This window comes from Pantherophis guttatus, chromosome 3 (assembly GCF_059756535.1).
Source record: "Pantherophis guttatus breed Tessera chromosome 3, ASM5975653v1, whole genome shotgun sequence".
Classification (NCBI taxonomy): domain Eukaryota; kingdom Metazoa; phylum Chordata; class Lepidosauria; order Squamata; family Colubridae; genus Pantherophis; species Pantherophis guttatus.
The window spans coordinates 163,748,805-163,768,609 of record NC_142065.1 but is presented as its reverse complement, the minus strand read 5'-3'; the positions used below and the strand labels follow the sequence as shown (position 1 = coordinate 163,768,609).

At 35.4% G+C, this 19,805-nt stretch overlaps 1 protein-coding gene across 32 annotated transcripts in view; it reads left to right on the top strand.

Annotated features, from left to right (window-relative positions):
* PTPRM (protein tyrosine phosphatase receptor type M) overlaps nucleotides 1-19,805 on the top strand; it is a 467,288-nt gene that overhangs the window by 346,237 nt on the left and 101,246 nt on the right. For 8 of the 32 annotated variants that reach the window (XM_087890423.1, XM_087890421.1, XM_087890419.1 and 5 more), the window contains 3 exons: nucleotides 16,297-16,391; nucleotides 18,047-18,121; nucleotides 18,870-18,896. In XM_087890423.1, the coding sequence (XP_087746549.1) occupies nucleotides 16,297-16,391; nucleotides 18,047-18,121; nucleotides 18,870-18,896 (197 nt within the window). Of the gene's footprint in view, nucleotides 1-16,296; nucleotides 16,449-18,046; nucleotides 18,122-18,869; nucleotides 18,897-19,805 lie in introns of all 32 variants that reach the window. The other 24 variants (XM_060682034.2, XM_087890412.1, XM_060682032.2 and 21 more) reach the window with 3 other exon arrangements.

The following is a 19,805-nucleotide window of genomic DNA, read 5'->3' as shown; positions in this document are numbered from 1 at the left end:
GCTGCTACGCTCCTATATGAACTTTGTGAAGCATAGTTTGCACAGGCCCTTTTATTTCCAATAGTCTGAAATATTATCCCAAGCATCACCATGCACTTGTCTAACGATATGGTTGTTGAACGTCCAGGAATACTTTTTTGCCCGATTTACAAATCCATTATTTTAGTTTTAGAGTAGATGTGAGAAAGTGCTCAAAGCTCTCTTGAATCCAATTGGTGTCCTCAAGAGGGTTACTGCATCATCTGCATATAACAGTAAAGTATATGGATGGATGGATTTTTGGATTTTTCAGTCGATCTACCACATCATTCATATAAAAAATGTGAGGTGTCAATATACAGCATTGTTTTACTCCCTTCATAGTTGGATTGGGTGCTGTCCGGTATCCTTGAGAGGTACATCTTACTTTAAGCTTTGCTTCTTCATGCAGTGCATGAATAAGAAGCAACAGCAATCAATAGTGGTATTATACAGTTTGTTCCATAGCTTAGTCTGAAATATAGAGTCAAATGCTGCCCTAAAATGAACAAAGGCTGCATAATGTGAAGCAATATTCCAGGAGATGTATTTCTTGATGAGATGTTGAAGTGTAAGACATTGGTCAATTGTTGAACGATCTTTCTTAAAACTAGCTTGTTCTTCTGCCAATAGTCCTTCTTGTTCCATTCAATCTCTAAGCTTTCACTGAAGTGGAAGTTTAAAGTTTACTTGTAATGTTAAGGAGACTTATAATTGTCTCCTTATTGTCTCCTACAATAATTGTCAGTGTCGGTTTTATTCCTTTTCTTACGCATAGGCCCCATGATCACTAGACCCCAATTAGGCCAGTTTTCTCAATCACTCTGAAGAGTGATTGTATATCCCACCATGCTACATTATTTTTACTTACTTCTGGTGTAATAAAATCTGCACCCGGTGCTTCCCTGATTTAAGTTCAGAAATTAGACCCATAACCTCCTCGGGTTTTCCTGGTTGCCAAAACGGCAGCTCTTCCATGTTACTATATAGGGATCTATTAGACATTGAACTCTCTTTCCCTGATACAAGTAAGTTCTCTGTACTCAGTAAATGACCACAACATTGAGGTAGCCCTCAACAAATGATCACAACTGAGCCCAAAATTTCTGTTGCTAAGCAAGACAGTTATTAACTGAATTGCTCTCCATTTTATGAGCTTTTTTGCCAGTTTGTTAAGCAAATCATTGCAGTTGTTAAGTGAATCATGCGGTTGTTGAGCAAATCTGGCATTCCCCATTGACTTTGCTTGTCGGAAGCCAACTGGAAAGGTTACAAATTGTGAACACATGACCTAGGGACATGCAACTATCATAAATACATGCTATTTCCCAAGTACCCAAATTTTGATAACATGGCCTTGGAGTTGCTGCAATGCTTCTAAGTGTGAAAACTGGTCATAAGTCATTTTTTCAGTGCCATTGTAACTTTGAAGAGTTACTAAATCATTCCTGTTGTCCTGTTTTCTCACATTTCTGGCAAGTGTTCCAGCTAATACAGGCCAGGGCTAGGGTGTCCTGCAGAGATATGCCAGAACAGAGATGAATTGTTTGTTTTGATTGACAAAAGAGAAAAGTCTGTAATGCTTTCATGTCCTCCAGTTTCTTTTGCCTAATTAATTGCTTGTAGGATTGTTTCTGGTTAAGGAGATCATGTTCTGTATCTGCTTTACATAGATTATAGTTAGGTAATTATTAATCTTTTCTTGGCTGCTTTGCAGTCTGTGTCAAACCATGGTTTTGAAGGATACACAGACTGGTTGTAGGTAAATAAATAATTCTGCAGCTAAAAGGACTGAATTCAGTATTTTAAGTCATGGTAGGCAGAATATTACCGAAAGCACACTTGAACTAATAACACAGTTGGGTCACAAGAAATGAAGAGGGCACCCATTTTAGCAATCAATAGCCGGGGACAATAAAGGAACAGGCTTACTGTACAGGCTCTGTAATTTAATAATAATCATGCAAACTCTGTTTAAATGCCAGGAAACTATGCAAGAAACAGAAATGGTTGCTGGAGTTTTTCAGTATCTAGAGTATCATTTTAAAAAAAGTATTTTCACTAAGAGATATTTAGTTTTAAAAAATAAAAATTTGATACAGAAGAATATCATATTCCAGTTTATCATGTTTTCATTATGCTTCTCTTTAGATTATGGGATGAAGAATACAGCTTCATTTATTATAAAGCCATTGCAAAATAAATATTTCAGCTTTCCGTTCAGAACAAATCTTTTGAAATGCTTTCATATATAATTGCTTATCTTTTCATCTCTTTACATATATATTGTATGCATAAATACATCTCATGTTATGTGCATAATGGTTTTCAAATTTTAGAGAGTCACTTTGGTGACAGTCTTCCGTGCTTAGAAAGCTGTTTTACTGGGAAAAGAAGATTTGTAAGAAAATCAGTCAGTAAACACCATCAATTTTGAAAGTTTTAACTAAATAATTTCAATGTATTCTACCAAGGTAGCATTTTATATTTATTATTTAAAATAATAGACTAATAGCAGGTTGTAAGATTCTCTTAATTATATATTAGAAGTCCTGTGAAATCAAAGACTACTCATCTATAAAATTATTAGATAAAATAGTGTGCTCAGTTTTACTGAGGAAACATTACTTTTTATGAGACTTAAAAGAAAACAAAGTATAATTAAGAAAATCAGCAAATGACAAAAAGAAATCTTTTATCTGTCTACTTTGATTTTCCATTTGAAAATCAACTTAAATAAGTAGCATCCTATCATTTTCTTGGTACAGCAATTTCTCTTGAGTTGCTACTCTTATATGAAAAGCAATCATCAAGTTTATAACAGCTTAGCAGCTGTGTCTGGTTTGGGAAACAAATTCCCCAAATGGATCTTGCATCGATGTCAGACATAAGATATCATCTTGAAAATGTGTATAGATTTACATATTTAGGCACAAGAGTTGTGGGGGGAGGGAATATTCATGTATATTTTGCTGGGTTGATGAGTTAGGGTTTAAGAAAAATAAAAGGTATCCTGACCATTATTATTGGTTGCTTGGAAAAGCTGACTGAGTAATAGCAATAGAACTTAGATTTATATACCACTTTACACTGCTTTACAGCACACGGTTTTAAGCGGTTTTACAGAGTCAGGATATTGCCCCCAACAATCTAGGTCCTCATTTTACCCACCTCGGAAGGATGGAAGGATGAGTCAGCCTTGAGCAGGTGAAAATCAAACTGCTGGCAGTCAGCAAAATTAGCCTGCAATACTACATTCTAATAATTATGCCACCATGGCTCATACTTCTATTTAGAAGATCTATTTAATGTTTGTTTTAAGATTTAAATGAATTTTCCATACATTCCATACAATTTTCCATATCATTCAATTATTCTTCATTTGTTTTTGGGGTTTTTTTTGTTGTTTTGTTTTGAAAATATTAAGTATGTTGCACATGCACATATACATGCACAGAAGAGAAGGTGGATTGCTTGTCACTATCCTGGATCAAAAAGTAATGTTTTTTTTAAAAAAACATTAGCTACACAAACTGAGACAAAGTCTTTCTCTGTATATTATTTATAAATTCTTTAATAAAAATTTCCAAGTCAGAAGATATGATTTAATTGATAGGATTTCCACCTGATATTCAGCCAGGAGCCAATAGATTCTTTAGGATTCAAAAACATTAGACTCAAACCAGGATAAAATGGTAACCAGGAGAAAGATAGACCCCTCCAAGTCCCCTTGATTTGGCAGAGACATCAAGAAGGGTAGCAGACAGATACAAATATTTAAGGACATTTCTATTCAGTATCTTGGACAAACCAAACAAGTGACCATCTTTTAAGAATATGACTGTGAGACCATTACTTCTACTCACAGCTATTATTTTTATTCTATTTAGAAGAGAGTTTATACTATTTTCTTTGATTGTTATATGTAGAAATATAAATAAAAGGCTAACAAGAGTGATTACAATATAATGAAGCAATTCATAAAGCTTGCTAAGTAACTTCTAATATGTGGGGGAACTTGCAGTATAAAGCTTTTTAAATTACATACACAAATTACTCACACACTTCTGTACGGTAGAGATATTTCTTACACATACAAGAGAAAAGAGCTCTACATCACTATCTTTGTGCCCATTTTCCACAATGTCAGTAACCACACACTTCTCCAAAGCATAGTTTTTGAAGGTTATTTAAGAACTATTCTACTTTTAATTTTTGTCTATTTGATCCAATTCATCATTATTATGGGAAAGTTTCTTTTTTACTCAACCAGGGATATTTTGACATGGAAATATTCCATAGGTTGACATTTACCTTTGGTAAATTTGGAGAAGAATATGAAAACACCAACAAAAAAAATATTTACTTTATTTTCAATAATTCCAGATCCAGCTGAATTACTTCAGCTCTGGTTTCCTTCCAGATGAAGTCTGTATTACTATAAAGCTTGATATCCTTGAAACAGAACTAAACATGCATACCTTTGGTCTTTGGTTGTAAAAAAAATCAAGTCAATCAATTAATTAGTTGGATGATTTTTAGGAATCCAGAGTGCAAATTATTAAAACAATATTTTAGAAAATGCTTATTTTTCTCAGTGATTTAGGATAACAGAAATTCTTTCAGCTCTATTCAGCTAATCACTTGAATGTGTGAAAGCTTGAAAGTGATGAAGTCCCATCTTCTGATCTCTCAGCCCTTGAGAGTCAGCCAAGAAATCCAAAGATAATTACCACAAGTTCATTTCAAATAAAATGTACAATTAAGTGTACAGGGTTTCTTGTTTTATTAGGGTTTTGGTTCATAAGGAAATATACTTGCATTCAAGTACAATATGTAGCTAGTCCTTTGTCCATTCTCAAGATCTCATGTACTCAGCTGAATGCCTGAAGAATGCTCTGGTCATTGTAAAAATTATGAAAGAGCTGTGCTAAATTTCTTGGTTGCCTTTTCATTTCCCATCCCTTTTTTCTTCTGGTTTAGGTTGTAGTCTGAGGCCAGTCAAGATGGCTTTTTATATTAGTAAAGGAGCTACTTTCTCTTCTAGAAGTTCAGGCTGGTGAGATCATTCTTGGAAGAGCAATCTTCCTTGGAGAATCCCACGTAACATATCTGAAATGGTCTGAAGTTAGTAATAACTTGTTGGAAGAAATGTCCTTCTGGGTTCAGTTTCCAGTGGGGGAAAAGACACTGGAAAAAGGAAGACTGCTTGGAAAGGTGGTTTAATAATGGACAGGATCACATGGTTTGAATTCCTGAGCAGAAAAAGGGAAGAGATGCTAAGAGTCCCTGGGTTTTATACCCTCTCTAGCTTTGAACTTCCTGGGGCACAGGAAGTTGCTGTCAGCTCATAGCTAGCCTTCCTGGCTGATGTAATCTTCCCAGGTGCCATGTGGGGAGTTTCTGTTGCTGGATGGGTCCTTTGTGTTGCAGATGGGATGCTGAGGCCTTAATGACAAAGGTGGGGGGGAATGAGTTTCTGCCTCCCTTTTAGGGAGAAATATTCTGCCTTTTTAGTATATCCTAAAATATTTCATTTTTCTAGGAGAGGGGTGGGTTTTAACTTCCAACAAACTAATGAAGTTTAATGAACAGCTAGCCAAGTAACAGTAACTCCACATGAGTAGCATGAGATTATAATGAGAGAAAGAGCAATCTCTTTGCCAAATCTGTATTCTCTGGAGGTGTGTCTTCAGAGGAACTCAAAAAATATTTATAGGCTATTCCCAAAATTTAATTCTTTCTCTCTGTTTCAGATCTCTTCCTGTACGTAACACAACATGCCTGGGGGGTGTGGGATGTGAGGAGGAGAGATTTTTACCCAGAAGGCCTTCCATGTTTAATAAGCCATGTGGTTGCCTAGAGCTATTCATATAATAACAACTTTAATCAGTTACCCAGTTATCAGTTATGAAACCAGAAATCTAGTTCAAATCAGTTTAAACAAAGATCTAAGTAATCATTTGTTTTTTCAAAAGGTAATTTATCTAAACTACTATACTATTGTAGTTTAGCTATATCGCTCTTTTTTCACTTGATTTTGGATGGACCTCTTCGTTTGTATAAATATACCTAGCAGACAGAAATCTGGACTCATTGGAATTATTGTAGACTTGAATTGCTTCTTGCGGGCTCGGCAGAGTGGGGAAATATATTTAATTCTAGATATTGTTTTTCATTAAACTATGTTGCATTATCCGCAGTGTGATTGGAGTTATGATTTGAGGTTGCTAAGTAAGGAAATAGAGAACTCTTCTATCTGTCATTCAAGCCAGCACAAACTGATTGGTAAAACACAACAGTACTTCATTATGATTTGTTCCAGAATTAAGGCATGAGGACAAATTGTGCTGTTTAAGGTGGGGGGGATGCATTATATGATTTAAAATGTAATTTGCAGTGGAAAAGCTCTTGTTTGCCTTGAAATCTATCCTGAATATGTATGTAGCTGGTAATAAAGATAATTATAAACCTGTAAATTCCCTAACTTTCTGAATAAGATGTATCTGGTTTTATATCATGCAAGAGGTTTTGCCCAATAATACTAACCATTTAAATAAATAAATAAATAAATAAGCATTTATTGTGTCAATTCTTGTTATGAAATTACTTGGTTTCATAATAAATATATTTATTTCAGCTGATAACACTTAATCACCATTGATTAATTAATTTAATTTAATTTAATTAATCATATTTCTATGCCACCCAACTCCCAAGGGATTCTGGGCGGCTTACAACAAAAATAATACAAACAATGAACATAATTTTTTAAAAAAAACAAACATTGTAAAAGCATTTTAAAAACATTAAAAACACATGCACACCATCCATGGCCGGATCTCGCAAGATTGAACAGCGAGATCAATGGCCCCAGGCCTGCCGGAAAAGCCAGGTCTTCACCGCTTTCCGGAAGGCCAATAGGGTGGGGGATAGTCTGTACCTCAGGAGGTAACTGGTTCCATAGAGCTGGGGCAGCCACAGAGAAGGCCCTCCCCCGCGGGCACGCCAGCTGGCATTGTTTAGCTGAGGGGACCCGGAGGAGACCAACTCTGTGGGATCTTACCGGTCACTGGGAGCTATGCGGTAGAAGGCGGTCTCGAAGATAGCCTGGCCCTGAGCCATGTAGGGCTTTAAAGATAATAACCAACACCTTGAATTGTGCCCGGAGACCAATAGGGAGCCAGTGCAGCTCGTGGAGAATTGGTGTAATGTGGGTGCATCTAGGTGCACCCACGATAGCTCGCGCAGCTGCATTCTGGACCAACTAGTCTCCGAACACTCTTCAAGGGTAGCCCCATGTAGAGCGCGTTAATTAAGTTGTAAACTGTGAATTATTATCCATAATAAAGAATTTGTTTTATTTTCTTCCCATTTCCACTTTCATGAGAGCAAAATGTTTATCCTAGTAAAGCAACCATTTTAGTGAGTTGTTTTTAAATTTATTATGTAAAGCTCTATTTTCTTATCATTTTTATGGTAATGTAACAAATTGCATGTATATTGCTTTAATTGTGGCTCTTTGCAAATTGCACCCAATTAGAATGATAATGATTTAGATAACCTCTCTCAATAATATATAATATTGAATGGAATCTTTAAAGAGTTCAAAGAACAAAATAATAGAAGGGTTTGTCCTTTTTAACTCATTAAACTTACAGCAAAATTTGGTTTGTGTTATTAAATCTAAAAGATTAGATTACAGCTATAGATATCATTTTCACAATGATGCATATAGCAAATGTTTTATTATAGCGCATGCTATAATGGACAATTTAAATTACAATCTTTGTCAAATTCTCATTTTTGTTTCAGAATGGAATATTAATTATGCTCTTAAATATGAGAGGTAAATAAAATGAGCATCCACTGGCTGCCTACGGGTAAATTGCAGATTACTGACAATGTGACATGGTGTGTTAAATGTCAGCTTTGTCAAACAAATTTAGAGGAACCGTTCAACTATTAGCTTCCTGTTGTTAGCAGGGCATTTTTGTGGAGCGTGGCTGATCCAAGCAGCAGGAACGCTGCACCATATGGAACACTAACAAAGCTAAATTGAAAAAGTGAGATGAATGAGGAGATAACACAGACACACTCAATTAGTTTATAACTGTCTATTAACTTCTGCCAGTGGCTTTGAATAAACAATAGATTAACCACTACACAGTTTTGTTTTGTGAGGCTATGGTAGTATCTGGAACATTGAGACATTTTTCTCAGGGCTGTTTTATACAACATGGTTGCTTGCTATATAGTTATTATTGGAAACTAACTTCCTGTATCAATTGGGTCATGTTATGTCTGTGGCTGATTTTGATTTGATTTTATTTCTCTTTCACTGGTGTTATCTCGGGCTTTTTCCAGGGGAGCTAGGATAAAGTAGGAGAGAAATAGCTAGAGAGGGAAGGGAGAGGTAGACATGTACTATGCCTGATCTTTTTGAGACAATTCCCCTTTCCGTTTCCCATTACATCTTATTCCACTGGTCATTATTGGGTTGGTATGAAAGAGCAATAATCCCAGAAGTGTTTATTTGAGAATGCTACAGGAAGGCCTTGACTTACAACCGTTCATTTAACGACCGTTCAAAGCTACAACAGAACTGAAAAAAGTGACTTATGATCTGTCCTTGCCCTTATGAACATTGCAGCATCTCCAAGGTCATGTGATCAGAAATAGGGTGCTTGACAATGTTGCAGTATCCCAGAGTCATGTGACCTCCTCAGTTGGCTTCCAACAAGCAAAGTCAGTGGGGCAAGCTGGATGCACTTAATGATCATGTGATTCTCTTAACAAATTTCACTCAACAATCATGGCAAAAAAGATTGGGCACGACTCACTTAACAGCCCTCTTCCTTAACAACAGAAATTCTGGTCCCAATTGTGGTTGTAAGTCGAGGATAACCTGTAATTAAGTGTGTGTCATCAAACCTAAGTAGCTAAATAGCATGGAATTTAATTTATGCCTGCTTGTCCAACTAAGTTCTCAGGGCAGCAGCAATAAAACAGTAGTGTGCCAGCAGTATAGTTCAGTGCTTTGGATTTGAATGCAAAAAAAGTACTTTGAAGCATGTAGAAATTCTGCATAACTCCTTCAACCGTACATAATTATTCTCAGGCTTGACCTGCAACGGCAGAGGGCAACTGTGCAATCCCTGAAAAGATATAGCTGCTTTAAGAAATTGTACACAGGATCCATGTTACTATCCTGAGTGCTCCAAAGCACCATTCAAAGCACTTGTTTGAATCCTAAAGTTTAGGAAAAAGGAATAGAAAGACCTGGAGGCTCTCTCCCCATTTCTCTTGCTCTATGCAAATACAAATGATACATACATTGCCAGTTGGATATTAAGCTGTTTGCTTTGGAGACAGAATGTACCAAGAGCAATAGGATGACTGCTACATATGGTATGTCAAGCCTAGTGTTGGCTGAAAGCTAGTTAAATGATTTTTCTCATGCTGCCAGCAGGCTGATTGCTTTGTGGTCTTTTAAATTATGAGAGTTGCTATCGTAAACACATCATGAACTGAAGGTTTAGTCTTTTGTCTGTAATCTGCAGTCATAATTTACATACAGTGTATATCCACTTCTTTTGCTCATTTTGTCTGACACACTTTTTTGGACCTTGTATATTTATTTGAACCATGACAGTACTCTGAGATTTCTTGATTATTGTATTAACTGTGAGACGTTTTCATAAGACTTATGAGTTTGCAACCACTTCTATTATAGCAAGATTCTGCTTCTTAATATTTTTGAATAATATAATTTACTGGCATTATTTTCTATCCCTAAAATTATTGTTTTGTAGCAAATATTAATTCAGTGTAAGTGGAAATATTAAGAATTACTATGAAACCTATTCCTGTGTAGTCTTCCCCAAGTTCTATCTTAAGACAAAAGTTCTTAGAAACATAGAAAACTGAAGACAGAAAAAGACCCAGTGGTCCATTGAGTCTGTCCTTTGTGGGGGAGTTTTATTTATTTGTTGTTGTTGTTGTTGTTGTTGTTGTTGTTGTTGTCTTTCTTTCTCTCTCTCTCTGTCTTTTTGTCTTTCTTTTTTATTCATTAATTTTGATTTGTTACTTTATTTATTTTACTTTTTTTTTATTTTGTCAGATGATAAACGTGTTTATCCCAAGCAAGTTTGAATTCTTGGATTCTTTTTTCCAAGTGCATTATGTTACATTTAGAAACTGCATTTATTATCGAAAATGCTAAAATGGGGCACAGTAAAAGATAGCATACTTTCTATTTTTATACGCATAGGAAAACTTAATTAAAAATATATATATTAAAAAATACTGTGGTACTTCCCAAACCGATTTCACCATTGTTGCAGCAAAATAATATTGTTCTTCTTTGAAAACCATTTGTTCCAAACATTATTTAGGAATCAATCTCCTTTAATTCAGTATCTAGTTCACTGCATATAGATGAGCGAATATTACCCTGTAGCTCCACCCCCAAAAAACTATATTTGTTACACAGCATTTGCACATTTAACTATCTGATAACAAGCAAATGCATTGATATTTGTATCAGGGCACTTCCACATAAGGCTGTTTCCTTTCTCCATCCCTCCAAAGTAATTTGGAAATTGCTGTTTCAGGCAGTGTTATATTTCATTCTAAAGCAGCCTTTTGAAATCAGATATGAAGTGCTAGGCAACCCTAATAAGCTGCAAAAATCAAACTAGCTGGCTTTTAACAGTGATTGTGAAACTGACTTGAAGCTGATTAGCAATTAGTTTGCTGATAAAATTTGTATGTCAAATCTACTGTAGCTGGGGAATAGGCACTTTTTTCCAGTGTATTTTTGGACATGGACATTTTTTTTAAAAAGTTCAGAGGAACTTTTTCTTCTTTCTTCCTAATTAAATCAAAGATCAGCACCAAGATTTTGGAAATGTTTATTTTTAAAAGCTACCTATTGGAAAGTTATACATTAACCTAACCTGAAAATATTTAGTTGTGGTGACGCTTTAAAAGATATTGCAGATAGTCCTCAAATTACAATCATTCGTTCAGCAACATTCAAAGTTGATGCTGAAGGAAGGACTCGCAACCAGTCTTCAAAGTTCTGGTTGTTGCAGTGCCCCTGTTGTCGTGTGAACAAAATTTGGGCACGGGCAACCAACCACACTTATGACCATCTTCAGTGTCCTGAGGTCACATGATCATCATTTGTGACCTTCCCTCCTGGCTTCCCACAAGCAGCTTCTCACAAGTAATGTCAATTGGGAATTTGGGAGGTAAGGTGTCAACTCATTCGGTAAATCTCTCCCATGCCTGTCTTTGCTTGTGCCCATTCAAACTCACCATGCTCTCCTTTCTCCCTTCATTCACACACAACCGACTCACATGCACCTTGCACCCCCTTTCCTAGGCCTCCATGCATTTACACACATTGCACACACACCTTCCTGGACCTCCATGTCTCTGCATGCATGCCACACTCTCCTTTCCAAGGCTTCCTCCACTCACACACCACACACATCTGCCTGTACTGTCCCAGTGTTCATGCACACCATGTACCTTCCTTCTCAGACCTTTCTGTACTCTCATACATCCTGCACCATTCTTTCTGAGTCATCTTATGGTCACACACAAATCATGCTTCCTTCTGTACCCTCCCTCTGCTTGTGCCATACTGCAGTACACACACCCCTTGTCAACTTGTGCACAGCCTGTACCAGGACAGCCTTCCCTCTCCCCCTGCAGCATCCTTGTTCCTTTCTTAGAAATCCTGCTGCTTCCTACTTAATGACCTGCATGTCTTGACATCTGGGACTGCCTGGATTGCTATCACTAAGTGATGCAGTCACATGTCATTGCGTTTTATGACTGCATCACTTAGCAACAGCAGTCCTAGTTCCAACTGCTGTCATACTCAAGGATTGCCTGTACTCTAATCCTGAATACTGAAATATTATCACAATACGTGTTACAGTGTCTTGAGTTCTTGATTGAAGTGAGGATCTTCAATGGGCTTTGGTCTTTATAGGAAAGCCCTCCTGGCTGTATTTGAACTAGCTTTAAAAGATCTACTGTTTAACTTTATGGAAGTTTTAAAAGGAATTGACATTGGCAGCTCATTACTCCATTCATGTTTCAGGCTCTGCAACTAAAAGCTTGACTTGAATATGACAGGGACTCTTTAATTATTAGTATTTTCCTTCCTCAAGTGATAATTAGTCTCAAGATGATGTTACTAGAATATGACTATATGGAAAATATCATGTCTGTATTATCAGTTGTCATATATTAACTCAGTAGTCCCAAAGTCGACCTCAGTATTGCCCATATATTTACTATTTACTATGCTTTGTGATATCCCAAAAATACAGACTGAAAAGTTTATCAAATATCAGATAAGATTTTTAAATAAGGGGAGAAATTCTCCTCTCTAATAGGAAGAATGCACTCTTGAAATAATATTTTCTTCTTTTTTATATTAGATAGATTTTTATTTCTATGGTGCAGCATCATCAAGAGTGTGCTTACTGATTTATAACTTGGAATTAAATGTTATGAGCTCATAGAGCAACTGTAGATATTATTCTGGTATAATATATAAAGCTGTTATATACCTCAATTAAGTAGCAGAAAAAATAGAGAGAGGAAATGTAATAGTCTTACATCATCATTCAGTTGAAGAGTAAACTAGTATCATTCAAATTAATGTTTCCATTTATATGATTATACCACTAGATTCAGTTTCTGTCCAAATTATATACCTTAACCTTTGAAAGGGCAGCTGAAAGTAACTCTGTTGCAGGGGTTAAATTTATGTTTACTTATTTATTTATTTTTTAATTTGATTTATATGCCGACCTTCTCCGGAGACTCAGGGCGGCTTACAATGCGTTAAGCAATAGCCTTCATACTTTTGTATATTTATACAAAGTCAGCTTATTGCCCCCACAAACTGGGTCCTCAATTTACCTACCTTAGAAAGGATGGAAGGCTGAGTCAACCTTGAGCCTGGTGAGATTCGAATTTACAGTAATTGCAGACAGCTGGTGTTAATCACAATGCTATCAGTCTGCTGAGCCACCAGGCCCATTGGGTAAGTCATAAGTCACTTGGGTAAAGAGTTGAAGTGAATTCAAATAACAACGAATGCAAATTCACAACCCAACCCATAGTTCCCTGACTTTTAAAGCAATACACATTTTTTGTATTTTCTAAAAGGTATAAATATCTTCAAGGTGTTTTCAGCTCAACTGTTCTGCACTTTTTGTATTTGATGAGAACATGTTTTTAAAAATTTATTTATAATACATAAAAATTACATCTCGTGATTTCTGTGTTGTTGTTTTAAACAAGAATAGCAAATTTAGATGCCAAAATAATAAGTTTTTTATTTTTAACCGTCTAGTAATTGGTCTTGTCAATCATAAAATGACCTTGAAACCTTTCATTATTTTTGTCATTTTTGAGTTACTCTGACTATAGAGACTGTACAATATAATAAGCTATCTTGAACTATATGAAGCTTCATACTAAAAATGACCAGGACCTTTTGAGAGAAGCATCTTTGAAAGGTCAAAACATAATAGATAGAGAACTCTGAAAGAACATGGAATATTGGGGGAATGTTATTGGCTTTTCAGTTTCATAATAATACAGACAACTAAACTTCTTTCCACATTCAGTAAATGTGTGGAGTGGGAAAAAGAAATTGGGTCAGTTGTCCCCACTTTTGATCTGACAGTGGTTTAAAGATACTCAGTATATTGACATGCATCAGATATCCTGTTGATATGTACTAAGCTTGTTTATCTGGATCTGTTCCTAAGTTCAAATTTTCCAAAGAAAATTATATGACCATTACATAGAAGAAAAGGAATAATTCTAAGTCCTGCTTTATATATTCATACAAAAGTGGAAGTTCCATTCTTGCTATAATTACTAAGGCCACAAAAATTCCTCTTAAGCCATACTTGAAATATTTGACCAGACACATGAGGGATATTTTACTGTAGGGCAGAAATTTATAATATAGAAAGTGGAAAATTGGTTTATAAGCAATGGATCATAGCTGAGAAAAAGAACCTGCAGCTTAAATACAATATATGCTTTGGGTGGAGAACATATTTGGATTCCAGAACCTTCAGTTAAAAGGGTCAAAGAAGATGGTGAGAAAATCTCCACCTGAGATAACAGGAAGTATGACCTGAAAAACACAAGCTGGATCAAACTGAAGACTATCTTAATCCAGTATTATGACTCTCAAAGTGGCCAACAGACTTTCTGGCATTCTGATTGATAGCTTTCCAACCAATGTTCCCTTGTATATTGTCCTCATCAAGGTGACATTCAGCCTTGAGTGAGAACACTTGATAGATCTGTCCTCCATAAATGCATCCAAACCACTCTCAAAATCATCCGCATTAATGATTATCATTATTTCTGCATCTAATGTATAGTGCTGTTTTCCATGTAAGAAAGGTAGAGAAATTCAGTTTATCAACTGTGCAAACATATCTGTATAATACCATTTGATTGATAGTTCTCACAGTCTTCCCCTGAAGCACTGTCATTGTGTTCAGTAAAATTTCATTCCACCCATTGTTACTGGTGCTCTGAAATATACCATTAAAAGCTGATCAGATTGACATGATATATAAATCTTATAAATAAATAAACCTTCAGCTCCAAGGTTCTTCAGAGCATTGAACATGCTTTAATTTTCAGAAACTCCTCCACAAAAATCATAATTTTAATATGGTAGAAGAAGGACTTTATACAGCTTGGGGCGGGGTTCTGTTTTACTTCCAATTATTCTCTTAATATAACTGAACAGATTTTTCTCATCTTGGCAGCCTTAGCTGTCAGTCTACCAAAGCAGGGTTCAGCAATAAATCGTAGCTCCTCAACTTCACACAGCTTAACTTAGCTACTAGACTCAAACTTGTCTCTCAGACACATAATATGGCACAACTAGATAAGAAATTTTAGAACTAAGCCTATTTATTGAACATTGACTATCCTCAGACAGTTGTGAGAGTACAGTTTGCCTCTGATACCAACAACTATTTAAACCCACTGTTTCTTTTTCCTGCTTTTCCCATATTTCAGTGGGTTTTTTTTGCCCTGAACTTAATGAAGCTGAATGATTATCAGTTATTGACATATCTAGTATCTGTATCCTAGGCTGTGATGGCCTTAGCCTTATGTTTCAACACACTCATGTTGTGAGTGTAGTGTTTACTACACCTGCTGTTTGTAGGCCTAGGGAAGCTGATAAGCAGTTTATACACTTTTGCATCATCCAGCCATAAATTGAATTAAATAAATCAGAAAATAGATTACACTGATTGCAATGCCTCTCAAGAAGTCACACCAAAATCAGACACTCAGGTCTTTGAAATACAGGTAGTCTTCAACTTACAACAGTTCATTTACTGACTGTTCAAAGTTACAACAGCACTGAAAAAAGTGACATATGACCATTTTTCACACATATGACCGTTGCAGCATCCTCACGTGATTTACATTTGGATGCTTGACAACTGGTTCATATTTATGAAAGTTGCAGTGTCCCAGGCCATCTGATGACTTTTTGTGACATCCTGACAAGCAAAGTCAATGGGAAAGCCAGATTCGCTTAACAATGGTGTTACTAATTTAACAAGTGCAGTGTTTCACTTAACAAATGTGGCGAGAAAAGTCATAAAATGAAACAAAACTCATTTAACAAATTTATCACTTAGCAACAGAAGTTTTCGGCTCAATTGTGATTGTAAGTCAAGGACTACCTGAACATGTTGTCTTAGAGCTTATACTCAGCCAAAGTCTGGATGCAATTGCCCACTGTTGCAATCAACTTACCAAATCAGGGCTTTCCTAGAATGACTGACCGACAGTCTGCTGGCCCTTCAAAGGCAGATTGGCAAACCAAACAGGTTTTCTAGTCCAGTTTTAGAATCCAAGGAGTCAATAACACAAAGGCAACCTAGTATCCTAAGGATGTACCTTGTGCTCAGGCATACATAATCCTTTTTCAGGCATCAATTCTTTTTCCTTCATTTCTATATAGTACATATAACTCTTTAATTGTGTATTTTGTTACTCTAATTGTATGTACTGCCTTTTCTCATGAATTCACAGTGGAAATATTGTAGCTGATTTGTGTGTGTGTATCTGGGGGGGGGGGAAGTTCTTTTTAGCAGAAGTGATTTTATAAATTATATGTAATAAAAAATAATGAATTCTATGCTTGCTTATTGAAGCATCATCTCCTTTCCTTAATGTTTCTTTCTTAAGAAAACTGGCCAAAAAGCGAAAGGAGACATTGAGTAACACACGACAGGAAATGACAGTGATGGTGAACTCAATGGATAAAAGCTATGCTGAACAAGGTACCAACTGTGATGAAGCTTTCTCTTTCATGGATACACACAATCTAAATGGGAGATGTAAGTGGAAGTCATTTTAATTTCTGCAGAGCAAATAGCAAAGGGAAGTGTGAAAGGTTCTTAAATCTTTTTACTCAATCCATGGGCTTCAAGTTCTCACCCATGCAACATTTCACATCATATAGCAAGAAGATGGAATTTAATATTTGATAAATAAAATTTTGTATTTTTGCCTTTCCCTCGCTTCCAAGCAAAAAACCACTGATATCAGTGCAGTACTTGTTACATTCAGTTTCCTCATTTATTATACAATGCTGCCTGATATTCTCCATATTTTGGCGACCATTTTTAAGAAATATCATCATATGTGCGAATAGTGGCTCTTTAGCCACAACTGACAAATTTCAGAGTTCCTACCATAAGAGAATTCAGTAAATTGTTATTTGTTTTTGAGCCAGATTGATCCAGGTTCCTAAGACTAAGATGGTATTTAAGATGAGATTCCATATTGCTTTAATATTTTGTCTCAGAAAAATTAAAGCTATGAATATAGGAAGCTGAAGCTGCCCTATCCAAGATCAGACAATTTGTCCATCTTGCCAGAATGGACTATTTCAAACATTCCCAGAATAGTACAATCCCAAGATGTAAGAGACTGCAGCTTCCATAGGATCCTGAGTAATGTCTCCCCAACTCATCAAGAATACGTGTTAAGGTAAAGCTGGTCTCTATTCTGTCTGACAGCAGATTTCGCAGGTCTCCGGCAATAATCTTTAAACAGATCTCAGCTTTGCTATTTGAAATCTATTCAACTGAAGATGCCAGGAAATGAATTAGAGTCCTCTTGTGAACTCTTTAGTTGCTATACTACTTTTAGAACATGACATAAGCTATACAAAAGTATTTTTATTACTATTTTTTTTAAAGGAAAAATTCATCCATGAGTGAAAATATAAAATGCATATAAACTATAGGGCAATAATTCCACAGAAGAGGATTCAAAAGTGTTTGTTAGGACTGTGAAATGCTTTATATTAGATTGTGAAAAAGATGCCTTGGAACACACAAATGCATGAATACAGCACTTGTTTGCAACTAATTAAAGGAACCCCCTCTTTTTCCTGGATCATATGGCTACAGTAGTAACCTATACATAACAGCCACACAATTTCAAAAAAGGATACATATTAAAAGTTGTTTAGGTCAGTTCAATTCAGTTAATGGGCATAAGATTGTAGCCTAATTTAAAGCATTTTTTGACTACGTTCTTTCCCAAAGTTGCCTTTAGCAGCTTGTAATTCTTTCCTACACTGTTCCTTCCAGTTTCATTGAGGAGAAATCCATATTGCATCTCCATTTTATGATAGATGATAGGTGTGGCAAAATATATATACAAAAGTGGGTCATAGAGTTCCTAATTGCAGAAGGCACCTTACAAAGCATGCAATAAAATGAAAGAAACACAATATCTATCTAAGAAAAAACAAATATTTAAATAATGCCAAGTTATAGAAGCGCTGTTGCTAATTTTTCACGTAACATTTTTTCCACAATATCATTTTGCTTATCAGATTTAACAAGATTAGGGATGTAATGCAAATAAACTATTGTTTGCTAATACTTTTGTTTAGATTTACTGCATAGTGTTCTCTTTCCAGCTGTATCATCACCCTCTTCATTTACAATGAAAACGAACACCCTGAGTACAACTGTTCCCAATTCATATTATCCAGGTAACCAAATATTTCATTGGTTTTTAAATACTGTAAATAGTTTACTTTTATAACAATTTAGAAACTGTGCGCTGCTTCCCTAATTCAGGCAAAGTTCAATAGAGCACTGTTTCTCAACTTGGTCACTTTAAGATGTGTGGACTTCAACTCCCAGAATCCCCCAGCCATCTATAGAGAAGAATACTGACTTCCTTGAAGTCTAGCAGGATAATGGCTACCACAGAGAATAAGAAGCTTGAGTGTATCTCTTATGCACACCTAGCCATCATATCTCCACTATCAGTGTTTTAAGTATAGACTGAAATACTGAACATGACCAAAGTTTAAGAGTTAAATATCATTTGCATGAAATAACAAATTTCTTCTTAGAGTTTTTCACACTTTGGAAAGTAACTCTAAAGAAATGCTGCAGACTTGGCTTGAAAACTGTTCTAAAGCAATATGGCTTTTTCAGGCTTCTGAATGAACTTCCTAAAAGATACCATTTATTTAAGAATACACTTATTAAACCAAGGTGACTCATAAAGCAATTAACTTGTTTTCTTCTTTTCTTTATGGAGAACCCTGAAAAAGTTGGGCAAATAAAGATGTTGCAATCGCACTTCTCCAAAAATACTTTCAAAGTGTAAAAGCTCTATTGCTTATAACTCATGGCTTTCTGAGCAAAAAGAAAATTGGAACATTTGCTCGTTATTTACTTTTCTTTCTCTTTTTACCTTTTCTGCATTGACCTTATGATGTATGACAGATCCATTTGTGCCAACTGCAATTTTAGGTGAGAACATTTCCCTTTATCAATGTCTGTTGCAGAAACAATACAAGTTCAACCTAGGTAGTGAAACATTGTACTTAAACAAGTGTATTCTATTCTATTCAAAATGTGCAAACTATTCTGCATTTAACATTCAAATACCAGACTTTTATTATTATAGGTGATTTAGTAGATGGGGTGGGGGAGCCAATATTTTTAGTTATTGGTCATATTTATAAAATAATGGGTATATCAAACAATGCAAGTATGGTAGTCAAAACTTCAGCATAATTTTAATTTAGTCTATAAAGTGTTATTAGTGTTAAATATGATTTATGAACTCTATAGCATAGTAAATATTTTCCACTTTATTTTTATTTGTGTATCACAAATAAATGGGATTATCAAAATAATAACATAAAATGTACCAAGTCCCATACAGGTGGAAATACTGTACCAGAATTCTGAGACAAGAAGCATATTTTTTACCTTTCTTTTAGGAAGTTGAAAACTACTGATTGTCCAGTAAAAAGAGAATGAAGGGAAATGAGTTAACCATGCTAAAATAACAAAAACAGCATGAAATGCTACTGCACATGAAATAATAACAAAAATGGGCTGTGCTTTGTACTACTACTATACTAATCTAAATCTAAACCAAGCAAAACAATTCAATAACATGTAATAAGAATTTCATTCCAGGATTTAAATTGCTGCTTCTTTTTTCCTTGTCCTTATTGGTGCATAATTTTATCGTATAAATTCCAGTTTGTTGAATCTACTATAAAACTATTGTATACATGGGCTTTAAAAAAGAGAAAGGAGAGTTAAAACCCATCCATCCAACAGAAATGTTTTGGTCTTAAAAACACTGGTACAGGAATCTGTCAAATCATATGCTAAATTGTTTTTAAACTTCTGAAATCAAAAGTA